The sequence below is a fragment of the Primulina eburnea genome, chromosome 15, assembly GCF_022965805.1.
Source record: "Primulina eburnea isolate SZY01 chromosome 15, ASM2296580v1, whole genome shotgun sequence".
In the NCBI taxonomy this organism is placed as follows: Eukaryota; Viridiplantae; Streptophyta; class Magnoliopsida; order Lamiales; family Gesneriaceae; genus Primulina; species Primulina eburnea.
The window spans coordinates 1,684,497-1,708,974 of record NC_133115.1 but is presented as its reverse complement, the minus strand read 5'-3'; the positions used below and the strand labels follow the sequence as shown (position 1 = coordinate 1,708,974).

The following is a 24,478-nucleotide window of genomic DNA, read 5'->3' as shown; positions in this document are numbered from 1 at the left end:
GTCATGAAAAAAATATGACTTTTTATATCAAAAATATTATTTTTCATTACATATATTGGACCAGATAAACCTAGTTAACAGATATAGATCCATCAGACCGTCTCACAAACATGTACTCATTTAATGAAGAGTGAGTCTCATGTGAGACCGTCTCACGGGTCATAATCCGTGAGACGGGTCAACCCTACCCATATTCACAATAAAAAGTAATACTCTTAGCATAAAAAGTAATACTTTTTCATGGGTGACCCAAATAAGAGATCCGTCTCACAAATACGACCCGTGAGACCGTCTCACACAAGTTTTTACCTTTAATGAATCACAATTAGTTAAAAGGAATCCCACCCGATGAAGGTGGATAGAAATTAGAGAGGCTGTTAAGATCTACCAATAGTAAATTACTCAACCATCTCTCCCACCTATTAAGCAAACATACTAATTATTACTTATTCTTATTTATTTATTTATTTTAATCAAATCATATTTTACATATATATAATACGTCTCTTGTGAGACTGTTTCACGAATCTTTATCTGTGAGACGAGTCAATCCTACTGATATTCACGATAAAAAGTAACTTTTATCATAAAAAGTAATTATTTTTCATGAATGACCTAAATAAGACATCTGTCTCACAAAATATGACCGGTGAGACCGTCTCACATAAATTTTTGTTATATATATAATGGATGTTCAAATATATTGTATATTTTTTATATTTTTCCGTGTACTTGAAACAAAATAATTCATTTAATTGCCCAAACAAATTTAAAATAAGGTAAAGTGAATGCTTGGATTATTTGTTTTGTTGAAGTAATAAAAGAGTTGAATCTCAAACTCGATATCTCAACACAAACTCGAAATTTTGCGATCGATAATTCTCTAAACTTGCTTTTCTCTAATCTCTTATTTTCTATTAAATTTAAAAGAGAGACTAAATTAGAGGTAAAGCAAATCTAAATATATATAATTAGTTTAGAGTAAATAGTGTGAGTTATATTAAAAATATATATAAATATTTGTTTCATTAATAATGTCCAATGTTTGATTACAGCCAGCCAGTGGTAGCAGTGTCAGCCTACGTGTTCGGTGTGTTCAAGTTCAACCATTTGTTTCACTCAAAAAGTGCAAACAAAAAGAGAAGTAAAAAACAAAGAAAAACTCTGAAATCTCTTGAGATATACGTGTAGTGCGAGAATGAAGAGGGGGGAGAGAGAAAGTTTGTTCCTTTTCTCATGCTTTAATGGCGTGAGACCGTATCAGTGAGTGTGTGTGTGTGTGTATAATATACAGAGTATGGTAGTGATTGTGTATGAAGCCATTCATCTTTGCATGTTTTACCAAGAAAACTAAATGGAATATAAAAAAGGGGGAAATGGCGTAAATAACAAATCTTTTTCGAAGCGAAAACTATATGAAATATTTTCGAAATTTCACTTTCCCAAACCACTTGTGCCATATTTGGTATTAGTACTATTGGTATTCTGAGACCATCTTAGATGCTAAAAACGTTAATCTTCTGTGGGTTCTCATTGCTTCGTCTTCTATTGATCGTTTCTTGATGTGGATTTTTTGATTCTTGCATTGTTGTTCTTGTTGTGGAATCTTGTGTTGTATTTTCTTTTCTTTTTTTCCTTCTGTTTTTTTGTTTTGTAATTTGTTTGATGTTTGAGAAGAAGAGGGGTGCAGAAAACATGAACGATGATGATGAATTCGAAAGGTTACTGGGAGAGATCCCCCATGCGACGTCATCATTGAATCTTCACCATCATCATCATAATGGCAGTGATCTTGATGCTGACGGTCATTGTCAAGGCAATGCCTATGGCATTTATGATGATGGACTTTTGAAGCATAAGTATACATGTATATCTTCTCCTGAGAGTGGGTTTTCTTTACAATCTGATGGCTCCTCTTCTAGTTTGTTTTCTTGTGGATATTCTCTTTCGGACGTTGGATCACCAACCCTACCCAGATTTGAAGAGATTAAAGCCCACTCTAATTCCGGGGATAGATTTTTGTTGGATTTTAACAAGGTTAATGGGGTTAGTGAGAGAAATTTTGTTGATGGTTTGAGTTTATCGAGGAATTTCAGTAAAATGTACATTAGTGATGAGCTAGATGATGTTCTGGTATCACCAAATGGTTTTCGATCTCATAGGCAATGTAAAGACGAGGAAATTCGTATGAATTTCGAGAAATGTGGGGCACATGATAGTTATAGGAAAGGTTTTTCAGGTTGTGGGAATTTTAATCCCTCCATTCCTATGATGCCTAAAAATTTCGAGGGCTTGATGGGTTCTGTCTCTGTGGAAATGCAACATCAACAGAGAATCGCTAATTTATTGGGATCACAGTATTTGCCTAGTCGACCTGATGGTATGTTCGCTCGGTCTGAGTTCCCTATTACTGCTCAGAGTCCTCAAATTTATAGAAGCAATGTGTTGACAAGAAATCATTTTCCAATGGGATTTGCTGTGTCAAATGGCTCTTCAACTCTAAATAGGCTTTTGGTTGGTGATGCTCCATTATATGCTTTGCGAAATGATATAAATATGATTGAAACTAGAAATGATGTAGATTCACCGAATGAGGTTCAATTGACTCGAACAATCCCTCAGACTAATGTCGAAAATTTACTTCATTACCAACCAGTGGTGTCTGATGGAAAGAACAGAGTACCTTTGTGTGTTAGAGCGCCTCAAGGGAATGTTGAAGCCTTCACCAATGATGATAGTTTGATAATTCAAGGGGAAGGTGTTAATTATGGGATAAAAAGAGGATATGTACGTTCGAGGGAAAACATCCATAAAGATTTTATTCACGAGACGTGTGCTGAAAAGGGTCAAGGAAAGAGGTTAAATTTTGACGCTCATCTCCATATTGCATCAATCCAAGATACTCGATTAAATCTGAAAATGTATCACCCTTTCCAACTCCCACCGAAGTGTAACTCCCTTGCAGAAGCTCAAGGATATCACATAGCTAAGGATCAACATGGTTGTCGTTTCTTGCAAAGGATGTTTGATGAAGGAAACTCTCGATACGTGCAGACCATATTCAGTGAGATAATTGATCATACAGTGGAACTTATGATGAATCCATTTGGAAATTATCTCATGCAAAAATTGCTGGAAGTGTGCAATGAAGAACAGAGGATGCACGTATTGCTCAGGGCGACTGAGGAGCCAAGAGAGCTTGTTAGAATCTCTTTAAATACACATGGGTATGCTTGTCGTGTTTATTGTTCTAATTTATCATGAGACATGCATGTTAACCTTTAATTCATTTGGTAACAGTACCCGGGTTGTTCAGAAGTTGATAGAGACGCTCAAAACAAGGCAGCAAATTTTAAGAGTTATTTCAAATCTTGAACCAGGCTTTCTAACACTCATCAAAGACCTAAATGGAAATCACGTCGTACAACGGTGCTTGCAATGCTTTACCAACGAAGATAGTAAGGTAATCGTTGACTTCTAATTCCTTCTTGAGCCCCAAAAGTTTTTGTTAGCATTGCACACCTATTTACCTTTGATGGTATTTGTTTTGCCTCTTAATTGTCACTGTTCAAATTTCTGTCATAATTCAAATTGTTACATTGATAATAGTTTGTTTTCAATGGATAGGGAGGAATAAAATCTTGCACTGTGTTTGGTTTTTATTTTCGACCGATTTTGTATTATCTTTTCAAATGCAATAAGCCATTTGATTGACAAGCCAATCAAAAAGGCATGAACGTGAAAAATGAAGTTAGATGTCTTCTAGCTGCTGATGTTTCCATTTTAATGTTCAGAAGCTAATTAAAGGAACCGTTGTAAAATATTCACAGTCCCTTGGTCTATAATGTAATTTAGATTCAATTTGATGCATTTAAATTTTAAAAGAAAGTTCAATTATGCATGTTAAAAACTTTTATCTATCTATTACAAATTTTTGAATTATAAAAAGCCATTCTCAGTTGGAAATTCTTGTAGTACATGTTCTATGTGTTGTATAATGGAGCAGAGACTTCTCTTGTTTTGCTTTCAACTGTTCCCTTTTCTTGTAATTGCATTTCATTTTTATTGCTGCTGCAAAGTACTGCGTTGATATAGCAATGCATCAGCACGGGTGCTGTGTTCTGCAACGTTGCATCAAAATTTTTAATGGAGATTATCGAGAAAAGTTGGTTGCAGAGATTTCAAGAAATGGTCTTCTGCTTGCTCAAGATCCATTTGGGTAACCAAACTGATAGTGTCTATCATAGGAATCTATCTTTTGATATGTTTGAGCTGCTTATATTCCTCCTCGCTTACAAAAACATTGATCTTTTCTACTTAAATTTTAAACTTGTATTTTATCATCTTGTAATGATTTAATAGCACATCACAATTGACGACCAGAGTCATGTTTCGGTTTTTCTTTAATAATCTAAGCCCAGGAGCTTGTCGCTGCATTAAAAAGAGTAGCTGTGCCACGTCTCTATGTCTGTGGCCATGAACAGCTACATAGGAAAATTAGACCAATTATTGCTTTCCATCAAAGACAATAGGATTAGATATACATTCTCCACGAACAAGTTCCCTGATTCATGTTCAAAGAGAATGATTAAATTTGAAGTCCAAAACTTTATTTCCTCGGTAAATTGATAACTGAAACACCTGCATGCTAAGGGGATCACTCTCTTTTTCTTTCGTTTCCTTTCTTATTCCTAACTATTTTACGAAGTTGATTGTTTAGTCAGTTTTCTAATTCAGTTAAGCACAAAATACTTGAAATTTGTACCGAGCTTTTTTATCCACTTGCATGTTTCGTAATTCTTAGTGTTTACTTATATACATATTGATTACATTTCTGCTAAAAGTGAATATCATTTTTGCATGCAGAAATTATGTCGTTCAATTTATTTTGGAGCTTAAGATACCATCTGTTACATCCAAGCTGACCACTCAGTTTGAGGGCAGTTATTTACATCTCTTAGTAGCCATGTTGTTGAAAAGTGCCTTGAACTGTGTAATGATGAAACCCGATCAAGGATCATCCATGAATTGCTCTCCGTTAACTACTTTGAGCAATTGCTTCAGGACCCACACGCAAATTATGTTGTTCAGAAAGCTCTCCGCTTTTCCGAGGTATGCTGTTGACGCTCATTTTTTGTGATCTTGTATTATTATAACCTTTTGGTTTAGTAGCAATTTCTTTGTTCTAGAATTGGCATCAAACTCAAAGATGCTGTTTTGTTCTTCTCTCTTTTCTTTAAATTCCTTGATATATTTTCCGTTTTAATATCTTTAATATTTTGTCTTTCTAGACATGAGAAAATAATTATATGATCTCTTGTAGATTTGGAATATGAGATGAGACTCATAATATCTTTAATATATGGAATCTCAATATCTTTAAGATAGGAGATCTTTATTTTTTAAGGTTTTTTTTTCCTAATAAAACTCTTGGGTGTGTTTTTCTAATAGCGCACGGGACGTGCAAAGAGAATTAAGAGAGAGACGAAAAAGTTCGAAGAGTTTTCGAGAAAGAAGCCATCTCGTACTACTGTTTTGAGTGTTGCCGAGAAGTGCTTACATCCGATGACGACAACACCTAATCATTGTGTTGATTTTTGAAAACTTTTTACTTCTCGGTTGATGCATCCCTTGTATACTGGTGATACGGTTTGTTAGAGGTTTAGGATGCAATTTGTTACTCGCCTTTATAAGGGAGTTGTTTTATTCTTTCACTAGTATTGGTTTTTTGTAAACTTACAAGTTTTTCTAGTGAATTATTTTACCCTGAGGCACCGCACAAGTATTGTATACTTGTGCATAATTTATATCTTGTCCCTCGTATTATTATCATTATTCCAGCTACGTGTAGGTGTGTTAAAATTATAATTTCCGCTGCATGTTGTCGTGGGTGCTACAACACCTACGTACAACACCTATATTCTGAAACACACAACACTCACCCTCAACTCACACATACACTGTGGAAACAGAACTTTCAATTGGTATCAGAGCCACCACTTGACACTACTAAGTGAGATCCTGTTTTGTTTTGTTTTCAGAGTGAAAAAAGGAATTATGGAAGGATCAACAAATACAGTTTTTAGGCCTCCCGTGTTGGATGGATCAAACTATGCATTGTGGAAAGTAAAGATGAGGGTTTTTATTAAATCCATTGATGAAAGAGCTTGGCAACGTGTACTTGATGGTTGGAATCCACCAAAACTTGAAGATGCTGACGGAGACACACGGCTCAAACCTGAAAGTACATGGACTGTCGATGAAGTGCAAACTTCAAACTTTAATTCCAAGGCTCTCAATGCTATATTTTCATCTGTTGACACAAGGATGTTTAATTTAATCACCAATTGTGTATGCGCCAAAGATGCTTGGGAGATACTCCAGAAGCACTGTGAAGGATCCGCAAGTGTGCGTAAAACTAGGCTAAGGATGGTGACATCAAAGTTCGAAAGCTTGAGAATGGAGGACAAGGAGTCTATTCTTGAGTATGACTGCCGGTTGAGACAACTCGCAAATGAATCACATGGTCTAGGAGATCCCATACCAAATGAAAGATTGGTGAACAAGGTTCTAAGATCTCTTCCTGAGAGATTCAATGTCAAAGTTTGCGCTATTGAAGAATCTAAAGATACTTCAACGATCAACCTGGATGAACTAATGAGTTCCCTCAGAACTTTTGAGATGAATCTTGATTTACAAAGAAAGGATAAAGGGAAGACAATAGCCTTTGAAGCCTCAAACGAATCTTATGATGAAATCCTTCAAATATCTAAAGAGGTGGATAAGTCTGATTTAGGTGAAGAATCGATCTCTCTATTTACTAAGAAATTTGGTGATTACTTGAAGACTATGAGAGAAAAGAAGAAAACTGGACAAAAATCTGAGTTGCCCAATAACACCACTTTTGCAAAAGCTCAAAAGTTTACTCCTATAAAAGGACAATTTCGACCAAAAAACAAATTGCAAATCCAATCAAATGTCAGAAATCTGGATTCAGTGCAATGTAGAGAGTGTTCGGGATATGGACATTATGCCAATGAGTGTGCCAATCGACTTCGAAAAAACAAAGGTATGACTGTCACTTTGAGTGATGAAGAATCTGATGACGACCAAGAATCAAATAAATCTGAAAAACACATATCGTTGTCTGCTGTGATCAAGGAGAAACGCTTAATGCAAATCAATCCTCTGGGTGTTGCCACAGGTGTTGCAATACTTGGTCGCAACATCTCTTCAGATTCTTTATGTTTTAATTCTACAACACTTGGTGAATCAAGTCAGTCTGAAACCCAAGAAGTAGATGATGATGAAATTACCCTGGAAAGTGTGCAGACAATGTATGAGGAATTGTATGAAGACTGGATCAAAAGAAACAAAGTGAATACAATTCTCTCCAAAGAGAACACTGAGTTGAAGTCTCAAGTATCACGACTTGAAGAAATCTTGAGCAAGAAAGATCTGGAGTTATGCAAAGTCAAGGAGGAGCTTGAAAAAGCAACTCAAATTCTTGCTAAGCTTAATTCAAGTACATCTAAACTTGATTCACTTCTGATGAATGGAAAGAATGACAAAACTGGACTTGGTTATTCAAATAACCTGTTTGAAATTGGAGAATCATCCAGTACTGAAAGAAAGCCAACTGTCTTTGTCAAGGAAAAGGCTGAAACTCCGAATGTTCCACACATTGGTATAGGTGCTCCATCAAAGAGGCAATTATCTACCAAGAATTCCAAGTCTAGGAAACGTCACTTCATCTGTCACTACTGTTTTAAACCTGGTCACATCAAACCCTACTGTTTTAAACTTAGAGATGACTACAAAAGATGAGAATATAAACAGGTGTTGCCACAGGTGTTGTACAACACTCGGCACAACACTGCCAACAGGAAACCATCGGTAAAAAAGGTTTGGGTACCCAAGGCGAGTATTGAATGTTCTGTTATCTATACTTCGTTAAAGACTAACATTGCAGGAATATGGTACTTTGACAGTGGCTGCTCACGCCACATGACAGGTTCTAAGGACCATTTGATAGACTATGTTGAACTTCGGAATGGTCATGTGACATATGGAGGAGGTGCAAAAGGAAGAATTGCTGGCAAAAGAACCTTAATTGTTGATGGACTGCCTAATCTACACAATGTGCTTTATGTCGAAGGGCTTAACTCAAACTTAATAAACATAAGTCAACTTTGTGATGACCGTTTGCATGTTAAATTTGATAAAGACAATTGTGAAGTGTTTGATAATGCTAATACTCATATTTTGACAGGTACAAGGTCTGCTGATAATTGCTATCAACTTGGAGAAGACTTGGTATGCAATCATTCAAAGGTGAGTGAATTAAACTTGTGGCATCAAAAATTGGGACATGCAAACTTCAAGACATTAAAGAATCTCGGTAAGTACGATGCTGTGAGAGGTATGCCTAATCTATCCTCTGGAATTCCGTATGTTTGTGGTGCATGTCAAAAAGGTAAGCAAACACGTGTTCCCCATCAAGTGTTGCAACACTTTGGGACAACACGGTGTCTTGAACTCTTGCACATGGATCTTATGGGTCCAATGGAAGTGGAAAGCCTTGGAGGTAAGAAGTATTCATGTGTTTGTGTGGATGATTTCTCTCGCTTTACATGGGTAAGATTTCTTAGAGAAAAATCCGATACATTTGATGTTTTTAAGAAATTACATGCTAAGATTACTAATCTACATAATCTGAGGGTTGGTAAGATAAGGACCGATCATGGTAAAAAATTTGAAAACTCACACTTTATATCATTCTGTGAAAAGAGAGGGATAACTCATGAATTTTCGGCCCCTAAGACTCCTCAACAAAATGGAATAGCCGAAAGGAAGAATAGGACACTGCAAGAAATGGCTAGGGTCATGTTAAGTTCAAAGAAGATTTCAAAGAGATTTTGGGCCGAGGCCTTAAACACAGCATGTCATATTTCAAATCGTGTGTACTTAAGGAGTGGTTCTACTATGACATCCTATGAAATCATCATGGGAAAGAGGCCGAATCTTAAGTATTTTCATGTTTTTGGGTGTGTATGTTATGTGTTGAATGACCGAGACCATCTTGCAAAGTTTGACTCTAAAAGTGACAAATGTTTATTCCTTGGTTATTCATCTAATAGTCGTGCATATCGCGTGTATAATCTAAGAACAAGAACGACTATGGAGTCTATTAATGTTGTTTTTGATGATCTTGCAGATCTAACGGGAAAAACAATCAAGGATGTTATTGATGGGCTGCTGAACGAAAGTGAGACACTGCCTAACACAGATGTTGCGCCCGGTGTTGTAACACCGGAGACAACACCTGCACTGGCAGAATCAAATGATGAACTAGGAAAGTATACTGAGAATGATGACGGTGTAACCAATGAAGAGATTGATATTCCCAGCAAGATTAAGAAAAATCATCCATCATCTCAGATGATTGGAGAAACATTTGGAGGAATGCAAACGAGAAGAAAGGAGAAGGTAGACTATCGGAAAATGATGGGACTAGTATGCATGACTTCCGTATACTCTCAAGTAAGTCACTCTTGTTTTGTTTCCCTAATTGAACCCAAAAATGTTAATGAAGCTTTAAAAGATGAATTCTGGGTCAATGCTATGCATGAGGAACTTGAACAATTTGTTAGGAATGATGTGTGGGATCTGGTACCTAGACCCGATAATGTGAATGTTATTGGAACCAAATGGATTTTTAAAAACAAAACTGATGAATCTGGAATTGTTGTGAGAAACAAAGCTAGGCTAGTGGCTCAAGGGTATACTCAAATTGAATGGATTGATTTTGATGAGACATTTGCCCCTGTTGCTCGAATTGAATCAGTCCGACTGTTACTTGTTATTGCTTGTCACATGGACATAAAATTATATCAAATGGATGTGAAAAGTGCATTTTTGAATGACATTTTGAAAGAAGAAGCGTATGTAAGCCAACCTAAAGGATTTGAAGATCCACACCACCCGAACCATGTCTACAAGTTGAAGAAGGCACTGTATGGGCTTAAACAGGCTCCACGGGCATGGTATGGTAAGCTTACGGAATATCTGCTTGACTTGGGCTTCAAACGAGGTGAGGTTGACAAAACCCTTTTTATTAAAAAGTCAAAGCATGATATACTTGTGTATCAAATTTATGTGGATGACATAATTTTTGGTGCTTCTTCTCAAAAGCATATTACTGATTTTGTTAATTGTATGTCTACCACATTTGAAATGAGCATGGTAGGGGAATTGAGTTTCTTTCTTGGCCTACAAATTAAATAAATGCATGATGGTATCTTTCTATGTCAATCTAAGTATGCCAAGAATGTGGTAAAGAAATTTGCTGCCGAAAACACTAAACACTTGAAAACTCCATTGGGGTCGACTGAAAAATTGTCCAAAGACGATATTGCCACCGGTGTTGACAACACCCAGTGTGGGGCCCTTAGCTCCTAATCTTTATTACAATGCAATTTGATTAGGGTTAATTAATCACAGCGGAAAACGAGTTTAAAATTTTCTTTACAATGAGCCCAAGTCATTTTATTTTAATACTAAAAATAGTATCTTATCTCACGTCATAATCATGCCCACACGTAATCAAAACCAATCACATACAAACAACTCATATCCTCGGGACATGCCCCGGTATATAGATGCATATACATATATACTGGGAACAAGACATAAACATAAAACCTCAGCCCAAGCTGTGGATCCCTCCAGAAGTACCCTCTCCGGTCTCCTGATATCCTGGAGTACCTGCCATTGTCCACACACAAAGATAACAACAGCCCCCCTTGGGGGTGAGCAAAGCTCCGTATGGAACAACCAATCATATATACCACAGATATCTAAACAATGATATATGGTATGCAATGCATGTATGTCGTGGAGGTATCAGGTCAAATGCCCATCCACTGAGCACATGTCAGAATCAATCGAATCGCTATCAAATCAAATCAATGCTCGAGCTGGCACACCGGCCGATATGGGAATACACGTATGATAGCGTCGACGAAGCGCCATCAATCCCACATCTCATATCCAATCATATGGGGCCACAATTGTCTATGCTTTACGGGTCATATAATACCGGCATAGCGATTGTGCTCACAAACCCCGGAATCCAATCCAATCATATCAGGGTATCCAAGGATCATAGCTCAACGTGCATGTCATGTATCGATGTATGCATAAAATGATGTGTGTTAACAAAACATTTATTTTATACATCGATAACTCAATCACAATGTCATGTATGCCACATAAATCAACAAATATGGCATATAGACACATATCTCATTCCAATCAATCAAATCAATTCAACATATATCATATAATACAGATACCTGTCGTATGTTACCCGGTCGCAACATACCTCAATTCTTCGTTTCCAGTTGATGTAGCCTGAAGATATTGATACTACACTTTATCTACATCAATAACATACTCATTCCAATCAATAACATACTCTAAAATTATTAATATGAGTTTCAAATATCATTTGAAACTTCAATAATTCATATCAAATCATAATCATATCCTAATTCCATTCCGACTTCGAATACGAGTTTCTTGTCGGTTATTCTACTACATATCAGAAATTCAACTTCAAATACATGCTATTCCAGCACTTTGATATTTAAAGCTGCTGAAATCAGAAGAAAATTACCTCAGTCAGAAGCCCTCGACGCGACGATCACAAATATATAATTTGTTTCGCGTTTAGACAGCGTTTCAAAGCCGATTCAGAAGGAAGAATTTCGAAATCTCTCGGTTATTCTCGAAGCCACGGTGAAGAAATGAAGAAAGAATAAAGCAGAAGCCTCGTTCTTATCACCACCGTTCTCGCGCTCGGGCGGTAGAATTCTCGCGCCCGAGCGCGAGACATTCTGTCCCCGAGAAATCTTTATGCCGCGCTCGGGCGGTAGAAAGTTACAGCTCGAGCGCGGGGTGTTCTGCCCGAACACTCAGAATTTCAACCCTGGCGCTCGGGCGGTAATTTCCTACCGCTCGGGCGCCACATGTTCTGTACAAAATATCAATTTTGTACTAAATTGGCGTCCGGCCTCACCACTCGAGCTCTTACAACGTCAATTCATATTCAATATTCATTTCTCAAATCATTGTCACAATTTACATCAAATACATAATCACATGACAATTTCATTAATTATCGATAATCACGTAAGATTTACGATAACACGGTACACGGTCCTTACATTTCTCCCCCTCTTAAAAGATTTCGTCCTCGAAATCTCAAACATATCTATATACATAACATTGGCAAACATACATATGTCACCAGTTATAGTACATATCAAAACTAAAATCAGTAAAAGGATCAGAATACATCGAATACAATGGAACAGATGGATGAGCATCAAATAAATGCGGATATGATTCTCGCATCTTGCTTTCCAACTCCCACGTTGATTCTTCAACACCATGTCTTGTTCATTGCACTCGAACTAGAGGAATCGATTTATTTCTTAATATCTTCTCCTTTCGATCCATAATGCGAACAGGTTGTTCAACATAGGAAAGAGAAGGATCCAATTCCACTTCATCAGGTGCAAGTACATGTGATGGATCGGGTTCATATTTCCTCAACATCGAAACATGAAACACATCGTGAATAGCAGATAGAGTTGGTGGCAATGCCAATCGATACGCAAGATCACCAACTCGATCCAGAATCTCGTATGGACCAACATATCGAGGAGATAATTTCCCTCGCATGCCGAATCGAACAGTGCCTCTAAAGGGAGATATTTTCAAAAACACTCTATCACCTTTCTGGAATTTCAAGGGTCGTCTTCGTTTATTCGCATAACTCGTTTGACGATCCTGAGCAGCTTTCATCCGCTGCCGAATCAACTGAACCTTATCGTTCATTTCCTGTATCATTTCAGGTCCAGTCAATTGTCTCTCACCAATTTCATCCCAGAATAACGGTGATCTACATCGTCTCCCATATAGAGCTTCAAACGGTGCCATACCGATACTCGTCTGAAAGCTATTATTATAAGAAAATTCAACCAATGGTAAGGCATCTTGCCATCCCATTCTGAAATCCATCACAATCGCACACAACATATCTTCCAACGTTTGAATCGTACGCTCAGTTTGGCCATCAGTTTGAGGATGATAAGCAGTACTCATAGCCAAACGCGTACCCATCGCTTCCTGAAAACTACCCCAGAATTTAGAAGCAAACCTGGGATCACGGTCAGATACAATTGAGACTGGCACACCATGCAATCTCACAACATTCTCAATGTATAAACGGGCCATTCTCTTATAGGGATAAGTCTGTTCATACGGAATAAAATGCGCAGATTTCGAAAGCCGATAAATAATAACCCAAATAGCATCACAGCCTTTGGGCGAACGAGGTAAATGAGTCAAAAATCCATAGCAATATGATCCCAATTCCATTTCGGGATTTCAAGACTATGGAGCAATCCCCCCGGTTTCATTCTCTCGGCTTTCACTTGCTGGCAGATAAGACATTTCGAAATAAACTCAGCAATGTCCTTCTTCATACGTTTCCACCAGAATTGAGGTCTCAATGTCAAATACATCTTTCGACCTCCAGGGTGAATACTGTATTTGCTACAATATGCTTCTCGAAGAAGGGCAGATCTCAAATCAGAATCATCAGGAACTACCAGCCGACCATTAAGTCGTAAAGAACCATCAGAAGAAATCTGAAATCCAGGCTGATGTCCAGTAGATACCAGTTCTTTCGACTTTTGGATCTGAGCATCGCTTCGTTAGGCCTTTCGTATTTTCGATATCAAACTCGGCTCAATTTGCAATGCTGAGACAGTGACAGAATTCCAATTCGAGTGAAAAGTCCAACCAGAAGTACAAATATCCTCATGTACCTTGGCGACACAAACAGAAGCTAGAACAGAGTAATGAACTTTACGGCTCAGGGCATCCGCAGTAACATTCACCGATCCAGGGTGATATTGAATCTCACAATCAAAATCCTTCAAGAGATCCATCCACCTGCGTTGCCTCATATTCAAATCAGATTGAGAAAAGAGATATTTCAGACTCTTATGGTCTGAATAAATAACAAACTTTTCTCCGTACAAGTAATGTCGCCAAATCTTCAAAGCAAACACAATGGCAACCAATTCGAGATCATGAACAGGATAACGTGTTTCATGAGATTTCAATTGACGAGACGCATAAGCAACCACTTTGCCATGTTGCATCAGAACACATCCCAAACCTTTACCAGACGTATCTGTACACACCACAAATCCTCCGGTACCTGAGGGAATAGTAAGCACAGGTGCTGTGGTCAATCTCGTCTTCAATTCAAGAAAACTAGCTTCACATTCATCTGACCAAATGAATCGCTGATTCTTCTGTGTCAGTTGAGTGATAGGTTTAGCTATTTTCGAAAATCCTTCAATAAAACGACGATAATATCCAGCTAAACCCATGAAGCTACGGATCTCAGGAACATTCGTAGGTCTCGGCCAATTCAATACAGCTTCGACCTTCGAAGGATCAATAGATATGCCATGTCTCGAAATGACGTGGCCCAGAAATACCACTTTGTCCATCCAGAATTCACATTTGGACAATTTGGCATACAAATGACTAGTACGAAGAGTCTGAAGTACCAGTCTCAGATGTTCAGCATGCTCCTTCTTCGATTTCGAGTACACAAGAATATCATCAATAAAAACAATAACGAATCGGTCTAGATAATCTCGAAAGACCCTATTCATTAAGTCCATAAAAATAGCAGGAGCATTCGTAAGACCAAAAGGCATAACCAGAAATTCATAGTGGTCATACCTCGTACGAAAATCAGTCTTGGGTATATCTTCGTCTCGAACACGTACTTGATGATACCCAGAACGAAGATCAATCTTCGAGTATACAGAAGTACCCTGAAGATGATCAAACAAGTCATCAATACGAGGAAGTGGGTACTTATTTTTCACAATAGCCCGATTCAGCTGCCTATAATCGATACACATTCGCATAGTACCATCTTTCTTTCGAACAAATAAAACTGGAGCTCCCCAAGGCGATACACTCGGTCGAATATATCCCTTATCGAGAAGATCCTGTAATTTTTCTTTCAATTCTTTCAATTCCAGAGGTGCCATGCGATAATGAGCTTTAGAAATAGGCGCAGTTCCCGGCACAAGATCAATACTAAACTCAACTTCTCGATGAGGAGGAAAATCAGGAATCTCATCGGGAAATACATCCGGGAATTCTCTCGCAACTGGAATCTCAGATAAAGAAGACTCCTTCTTCGAAATATCAATAGCGTAGATAAGATAACCCTCATCTCCGCTAGTCAACAATCGAGACATTTCCAAGGAAGATACCAATGGAATTTTGGCTAGGGAACCCTTGCCATAAAAATTCCACTTGGGTCCATTAATCGGTCGAAATCGAACCACTCCATGACAACAATCAACAGTAGCTCGATTTGTCGTCAAGATATCCATGCCAACAATACAATCAAAGTCGTGCATAGGGAGGACAATCAAATTCAGAAATACCACATTATCCTCGTATATCAATACACAATTATGCACAACTCTCTCAGACAAAATAATCTTCCCTGCTGGCGTGGCTATCGACAAAGTATCATACAACGGGGTACACTCAATATCGTGAGATGCAACAAATGCATGAGATATGAATGAATGAGATGCTCCTGTATCAAATAAAACACGTGCAGGATAATCGCAAAGCGTGCAAATACCTGCAATCACACCACCAGGAGCTTCTCTCGCCTGATCCTCAGTCATGGCATACACTCTCACTTGAAGCGGAACTTGGGCACTCTGACCACCCGGTCCTCGATATCGTGGGACATTCGACTGCTGAAAAGATGGAACAGGAACAACAGGTCTCGTCATACCAGGGCCACCTCTAAATACTGGCTGGGGTTGAGCAGAAGTCGTACCCCTGTTCGGACATACTCGAGAGAAATGGCCTTCCTGCCCACATTGATAACAAGTACCAAACATACCTCGACACTGCTCGATAGTATGTTTGCCTCCACAATGGCTACAGTAGAGAGCAATCACAGGACTCTCTCGCTGTGATCCACTCGAACTCGAAGAAGACGAAGAAGGAGAGCCAGTCTTCTTGAACTTCTTACCCCTCGGTCGCAAAGTAGGCTGCTGAGCTGACACCGGTGGTGGAGGACTATACTGTGGACCTCCCCGCCTAAGTCCAGCCTCGGCTGCCTTAGCTCGTTCAACTGCCTCTGCGTAGCTGGTAGGCAATCCAGAAACAACATAGGTATACAAAGTAGGATGTAAACCATTTACAAACCTGTTATATTTTGCCCTCGCATTCCCAGCTACGTGAGGTGCATACTTCAGTAAAGTAGAAAATTTCGAAGCATACTCTGCAACAGTCATCGTTCCCTGCTGCAGATTATTGAATTCATTCTCCTGAGCAGTATAATAAGAAGGAGGAGAATACTGCTCCAAAAACTGGGCCTTGAAGACATCCTATGTGACTTCAGTCCCGGCCTCTTTCAATCCAATCTCAGCGGCTTCCCACCAAGATTTAGCTCGGTCTTTCAGCTGATACAAAGCAAGTTTCAGTCTCCGAGCCTTGGAATACTCAACAATATTAAACAAGTGCTCGATATCCTTTAACCAAGCCTCAGCTCTTTCAGCATTCTCAGTACCAAAGAACTTCGGTGGTTTCAGATCCTGAAATCGAGCCATCACAACATCCATGGACAACCCTTCAAATTGCCCAACAATCCTCTCAGTACTGCTACTCGCAGTTTCATTTGTGTGATCCATCTACAAATCAAAAGATGAATATCACAATTTCATATCAATTTCACATCATCATCGTCTCATATCATCAATCTCATCAGATACTTACTCAAATCAAATCACATAAGAGCAAGTAATACAAATAAGTCCAACGCATACGCACAATTCATTTGTGCCTATTCAAGTGTACACAAGACTCAATAGAGCATTCCCAGCTATGCTCTGATACCATCCTGTGTGGGGCCCTTAGCTCCTAATCGTTATTACAATGCAATTTGATTAGGGTTAATTAATCACAGTGGAAAACGAGTTTAAAATTTTCTTTACAATGAGCCCAAGTCATTTTATTTTAATACTAAAAATAGTATCTTATCTCACGTCATAATCATGCCCACACGTAATCAAAACCAATCACATACAAACAACTCATATCCTCGGGACATGCCCCGGTATATAGATACATATACATAAATACTAGGAACAAGACATAAACATAAAACCTCAGCTCAAGCTGTGGCTCCCTCCAGAAGTACCCTCTCTGGTCTCCTGATATCCTGGAGTACCTGCCATTGTCCACACACAAAGACAACAACAGCCCCCCTTGGGGGTGAGCAAAGCTCCGTATGAAACAACCAATCATATATACCACATATATTTAAACAATGATATATGGTATGCAATGCATGTATGTCGTGAAGGTATCAGGTCAAATGCCCATCCACTGAGCACATGTCAGAATCAATCGAATCGCTATCAAATAAAATCAATGCTCGAGCTGGCACACCGGCCGATATGGGAATACACGTATGATAGCGTCGACGAAGCGCCATCAATCCCACATCTCATATCCAATCATATGGGGGCCACAATTGTCTATGCTTTACGGGTCATATAATACCGGCATAGCGATTGTGTTCACAAACCTCGGAATCCAATCCAATCATATCAGGGTATCCAAGGATCATAGCTCAACGTGCATGTCATGTATCGATGTATGCATAAAATGATGTGTGTTAACAAACCATTTATTTTATACATCGATAACTCAATCCCAATGTCATGTATGCCACATAAATCAACAAATAGGGCATATAGACACATAATCTCATTCCAATCAATCAAATCAATTCAACATATATCATATAATACAGATACCTGTCGTATGTTACCCGTTCGCAACATACCTCAATTCTTCGTTTCCAGTTGATGTAGCCTGAAGATATTGATACTACACTTTATCTACATCAATAACGTACTCATTCCAATCAATAACATACTCCAAAATTATTAATATGAGTTTCAAATATCATTTGAAACTTCAATAATTCATATCAAATCATAATCATATCCTAATTCCATTCCGACTTCGAATACGAGTTTCTTGTCGATTATTCTACTACATATCAGAAATTCAACTTCAAATACATGCTATTCCAGCACTTTGATATTTAAAGCTGCTGAAATCAGAAGAAAATTACCTCAGTCAGAAGCCCTCGACGCGACGATCACAAATATATAATTTGTTTCGCGTTTAGACAGCGTTTCAAAGCCGATTCAGAAGGAAGAATTTCGAAATCTCTCGGTTATTCTCGAAGCCACGGTGAAGAAATGAAGAAAGAATAAAGCAGAAGCCTCGTTCTTATCACCACCGTTCTCGCGCTCGGGCGGTAGAATTCTCGCGCCCGAGCGCGAGACATTCTGTCCCCGAGAAATCTTTATGCCGCGCTCGGGCGGTAGAAAGTTACCGCTCGGGCGCGGGGTGTTCTGCCCGAACACTCAGAATTTCAACCCTGGCGCTCGGGCGGTAATTTCCTACCGCTCGGACGCCACATGTTCTGTACAAAATATCAATTTTGTACTAAATTGGCGTCCGGCCTCACCACTCGAGCTCTTACAACGTCAATTCATATTCAATATTCATTTCTCAAATCATTGTCACAATTTACATCAAATACATAATCACATGACAATTTCATTAATTATCGATAATCACGTAAGATTTACGATAACACGGTACACGGTCCTTACACCCAGTATCGCAGCATCATAGGCAGTCTCCTTTACTTGAGTGCAAGTCGTCCCGACATTATGTTTAGTGTATGTTTGTGTGCTAGGTACCAGGCTGATCCTAAAGTCACTCATTTGAAAGTTGTTAATAGAATTTTGCGATATATATCTGGAACAGTTGACTTAGGCTTGTGGTACACCAAAGAAACAAACACCAATTTAGTGGGATTTAGCGATGCTGTCTGGGCTGGAAATTTAGATGATAGAAAAAGTATAACTGGGGGATGTTTCTATCTTGGTAACAACTTGGTGTCATGGTATAGTAGAAAGCAAAATTGTGTATCTCTGTCCACTGCTGAATCTGAATATGTTGCAGCCGCGAGCTGCTGTTCACAATTTTTGTGGGTGAATCAAATGATTAAAGATTATGGATTCAACAGTGACACCTTAATTGTATACTGTGACAACTCAAGTGCAATTGATATTTCAAAAAACCCAGTACAACACTCTCGAACGAAACACATAGACATTAGACATCATTTTATTCGAGATTTGGTTGAGAAGGGTATAATTCGAATGGAATTTATTAGAACTGAGAACCAACTGGCTGATATCTTTACAAAACCATTGGACTTTGAGAGATTTTCCAATCTTAGGAAGTCTCTCAGCTTGTGTGCACAATGATCACTCACGGATGTTGTCCTCGGTGTTACAACACCTGCGGACAACACCCAGCATGCATGTGCATTTTATTTTTAGGATGCTAGACATATTGCATACATCCTGCTTTGTGTGAAGCATGTACAAGTGTAGGATACTGAATGGCATGCTCGCAGTTGTGAATCAAACTTTCCATCAAAATTCTCCAAAGTATGGTGTGTGCTCAATCTAAGTCATAAAGCTGTTGAGGATGTTCGTGTACCAGATGATCTTGTCCAATGTAGATAATGACTTAGAAAATTCTTGATCAATATGGTGAAAAATAGAAAAGAGGATAAAATAAAATAAAAATGTTTAGAAGAAAATAGAAAAAGCTACCTAGAGGAGTCCAATGAAGACCGTTCTTCTAGTGTGGGAGCTACCACTTCTAAGTCAAAATACAGATGGAAAAGCTACCTAGAGGAGTCCTATGAAGACCGTTCTTCTAGAGTGAGAGCTACCATGTCTGAATTAAATATGTTCAAGAAAGTTTGAGTCCAATCTATGAGTGTTGCCAAAAGGTGTTGCCAACACCTAAGTACAGACTGATCACTGTTTAGTCACATGTGTGTGTATTTCATTTCTTTGATCATATTTTAGGCATAAACTTAGGTCATTCATACTGCTGTTTTGTGAATTCATCATGTCCAGTGGGCTACCAGTTTTTGATTCATGAAATTCGAAGAACACCCTAACCAACGTAATTTTGAAATATCTTGATTGCTAATTGTTTGTGGGGTTAATTCGATCTATTGCTGACTGGTTACTTGAAATAATAATTACTCTGGTTCAGAAAAGTTACCGTTGGGTGAGAGGAAAAACTGATTCGGAAAGGTACTGTAGTCGCGGCTTAACAAAATATTACCGTTGGAGACTAGTGCTTAAATACTTACGGGGAATCAGGAATAGCTTTACTGTTTACTCTTTCCCTCACATTCTAAAATTTTTGTCTACCCTTACTGTTCAGATTTCGTGCAAACCATCTGTGCTCTTCGCAAGTTCTTGTGCTCTTCGAATTGTTTTCTGCCTTTTTGCTTCTTTATTTTGCAGATGGCTGGCTTCGATCCTCAAGACATAAGGAGTGAAATGGCTGCGAGTATGGGTGTTGAATCACCAGTCACAACACCCTCCGCCGAAGCAAATATCGAGGGGAAGGAAATTGTGCTTGTACCAGACGAACCAATGCCACTGGATGTTATCGTCCCTGGGGAACCTGGGAACGAGATCAATGTTGAGAATCCTCCGGATTTCGAAGCTTTGAATAAAGCGTTTCCCCCTGCCCCAATGCGCAGAAGGTCAAAGAGACAAGCAGGGTTCGACCCTGACTTTGTTCCAACCAAGAAACCACGGGCATCTACATCTTCTAATCTTCTGGACACTGATTTCTCATCGGGGGACGACTCCGATGATGCTGATTTTGAGTTGGTGGCTCGTCCTAGACCAACTGCTGCGGGAAAGGTACCCAGTTCCACCTCTGATACTGGAAGAAAACCCCCGTTCCCAATCCACAAAGTTTTGCAAGTGAAGGAACTTCGGATAAGGCTGAAGAAGATGAACAATCCCTAGCCGAGTTCCTAAGTCAACTTAGGGAAGAGAAGGCTGCCAAGAAGCAACTGCCTAAGGATGATGAGCCTGATTCAGAAATGATGAAGGAATTCGAGCAAAATCAACCTGGAGCTTCTGAAGATCTCTCTTCAACCTCTGTATCTGATTTTGAGTCTGAAGAACAAAATGATGCTGATTCTGAAGATATTGGCTCTGAAGAGAGTGAATCTTTTGAAGATGATGTTGTTCCTGCTGCCGGTGTTGAGGAAGATGTTGCCAACACTGAGCAACACACTGACTCTGCTGACTACGATCTGAGTAAGTCTTTCTCTCCCAAATTTTATTTTGAAGATGCCTTGGCGTTGTGGCCGCTGTTTGTTCAGAGAGAGGTGATAGAAGAGAAAAATATTGATGTTAATGCTTATGGGAGATACAACCTAATTGAGTTTCTCAAGAACAGAAGGTTGTTGTCCATTGTCACTACAGTTGTGCCCTACTGCCGTCGTGTGGTGCTGGAATTTTATTGCAATCTCTTGAAGAGTGTTGGAGATGAGGACTCCGTGAAGTTTGGAAGGGTGTTTGTGCATGATCATATATACAACTTCTCCCCGTCAGTGATCAATGCATGCTACGACACTCCCGATATTGAGGAAGCTGACGAGAATCTTGACATCCATGCTGTAACCTCCGTGCTGACTGGAGGTGTGATCAAAGTGTTTCCCGACTATCCCAAGAAACTGAGTGCTGCTACTCTCACTTCTTTTTACTCTGTTCTACATAAGACTTCCATCTGGAATCGGACGCCGTCGACAAATTCCACCGCTGTGACCAGAACACAAGCCCTGGTACTGTTTGATATTGGCACTGGAAGGGCCTTTAATTTTGGGAAGCTGGTCTTCACAATAGCATTGCAATATGCTGAGGGGGACTTCAAGAAGACTAAACTGTCATATCCCTCACTGATCTATGGCATCCTGGAGTCTCAAGGATTCATTCCGGATATAGATGAAGATCACTGCCCCTGTTAGAGACTCCCTGAAGATCTCTCCTGCATACTTTAAGGGCAACATAAAGATTGATTTACCCTGGCTACCCTCCAGTGTTGCTCCGAATGTTAGCAACACTGCTGCTGCAACATCTGAATCTCTGCCTGAGACAACCATACAACCACCTACAGACGCCCCACCTGATGGCTATGTCACATTGTCCATATCTTACATTCAAGCTCAAATTGCCTATGGTCGGCAACAAATTGAAAATGCAAAACGGACCATTGAGCATTATGAAAGTCAAGTGGCTGACTTTCAACTTTTGCTGGATGTAAGTTTGTTTTCTGGACAAAAAGGGGGAGTGGAAGACACAACAGCTGGTCCAAGTGGAACAAAAATGGCTGATGGAGCTGACGATATTGCGGCTGGCAGTAGTGAAGAAGAATGACACCTTGGTTTAGTTATTTCCTCCTTTGACTGTAGTTTTTGTTTATTTAATTATCTGTATTTTCTCTGATGTTAACTTCCCCTAATTAATGAACGGTTTTCGATGTTGTGAATCGAGTGTTGTAACATCTAACATACAACATCTGTTTAATTCAGGGAAGGCTTACCGGTCGAATTCAGGGGGAGTCAACTTAAGTTGGCTGAGTCATTGATCTACTAATTCAGGGGGAGTTTAGATGTATAATTATGATGAGGTGTTTTGTCCAGAAAGGCAAAAAAGGGGAGATTGAAAGGAATTAAATTCCTTGATATATTTTCCGTTTTAATATCTTTAATATTTTGCCTTTCTAGACATGAGAAAATAATTATATGATCTCTTGTAGATTTGGAATATGAGATGAGACTCATAATATCTTTAATATATGGAATCTCAATATCTTTAAGATAGGAGATCTTTATTCCTTAAGGTTTTTTTCCTAATAAAACTCTTGGGTGTGTTTTTCTAATAGCGCACGGGACGTGCAAAGAGAATTAAGAGAGAGACGAAGAAGTTCGAAGAGTTTTCGAGAAAGAAGCCATCTCGTACTACTGTTTTGAGTGTTTCCGAGAAGTGCTTACATCCGATGACGACAACACCTAATCATTGTGTTGATTAGTGTGTTGATTTTTGAAGACTTTTTACTTCTCGGTTGATGCATCCCTTGTATACTGGTGATACGGTTTGTTAGAGGTTTAGGATGCAATTTGTTACTCGCCTTTATAAGGGAGTTGTTTTATTCTTTCACTAGTATTGGTTTTTTGTAAACTTACAAGTTTTTCTAGTGAATTATTTTACCCTGAGGCACCGCACAAGTATTGTATACTTGTGCATAATTTATATCTTGTCCCTCGTATTATTATCATTATTCCAGCTACGTGTAGGTGTGTTAAAATTATAATTTCCGCTGCATGTTGTCGTGGGTGTTACAACACCTATGTACAACACCTATATTCTGAAACACACAACACTCACCCTCAACTCACACATACACTGTGGAAACAGAACTTTCATCTCCAATTGATGTGCTATCGTAGTTGTTTTAAAACGACAAATTCCTACCCTCGATGCCTATTAAGAGAGAGAACTTTTCTTGATTATCCTACATAATTCAACTATAGAATTCTTTTGAAATCAGGGCCCTCTCTATAAATCATTGGTTGATGCCATCGAATTCCACAAGGTGAATTCTCGCAATAGTCCCTACTCCAAGAGGATATTCTCTCACAAGCTTATGAGGAGGTGATGCATAATCTTATTGCTGCTAAGAATATGAAATGTTTATGAGCCACTGACCGCTTCTCCTACACTCCCCACTCCATAAAAAAAGGTTCTTATATCAATCCATGCTCATTGTCTGCAGTGACATATATTATGTTTTCATTTATAAAATTTGTGTCTTTACTTTGCATTATGACTAGTGTAACGACGAAGTTGCTCCTAGATCTCTAGATATACGATGTTTCGTTTGATGTTAGTTGTTTTTGGTCTCAATGTACCTCCAACATAACATTTGGTCTCCTCGCACACGCGGTTTTTAGGATGACTGTACATTAGATAGAGACTAGATCTGTTTTCCAGAACTGTATGAATTCATATGGAATATTTGTGGATTGAATTGGTGCTTTTCTGAATAAATTTGGGTAACAAAATACATATGCTTATACACACATATGAATATACACTATTTTCCATGTCCATATATGTAGGCCTGACCCCGATTCCAAAACCGACAGCTCCAGTTCAAGTGAAAGGGGAACCCATGACCAAACCGTTTGGATACAGTCTGGTTTCGGTTTTTTAACGGTTCTCTGGTTACAGTCTGGTTTCGGTTTTTTGAACTAAAATTTGTTCTTTTAGATTTAAAGACAAGAGGAAAAATAATGATATAAAATTTGGGAGGGTGGAATTAAGCGTTCAACAATTATATCATAAAAAAATATTGATATGTA

At 38.8% G+C, this 24,478-nt stretch overlaps 1 protein-coding gene and 1 long non-coding RNA gene across 2 annotated transcripts in view; one reads left to right on the top strand and one right to left on the bottom strand.

Annotated features, from left to right (window-relative positions):
* LOC140814184 (uncharacterized) overlaps positions 1–24,478 on the bottom strand; it is a 95,799-nt gene that overhangs the window by 4,739 nt on the left and 66,582 nt on the right. The gene's annotated exons all lie outside the window — the stretch shown is intronic.
* LOC140815722 (uncharacterized) lies at positions 1,108–23,940 on the top strand. Its single transcript, XM_073174780.1, is given in 6 exon segments — positions 1,108–3,227; positions 3,301–3,463; positions 4,056–4,219; positions 4,867–4,955; positions 4,958–5,112; positions 23,665–23,940. Coding segments are annotated over 6 exon segments (2,241 nt in total). The 5' UTR covers positions 1,108–1,665; the 3' UTR covers positions 23,773–23,940.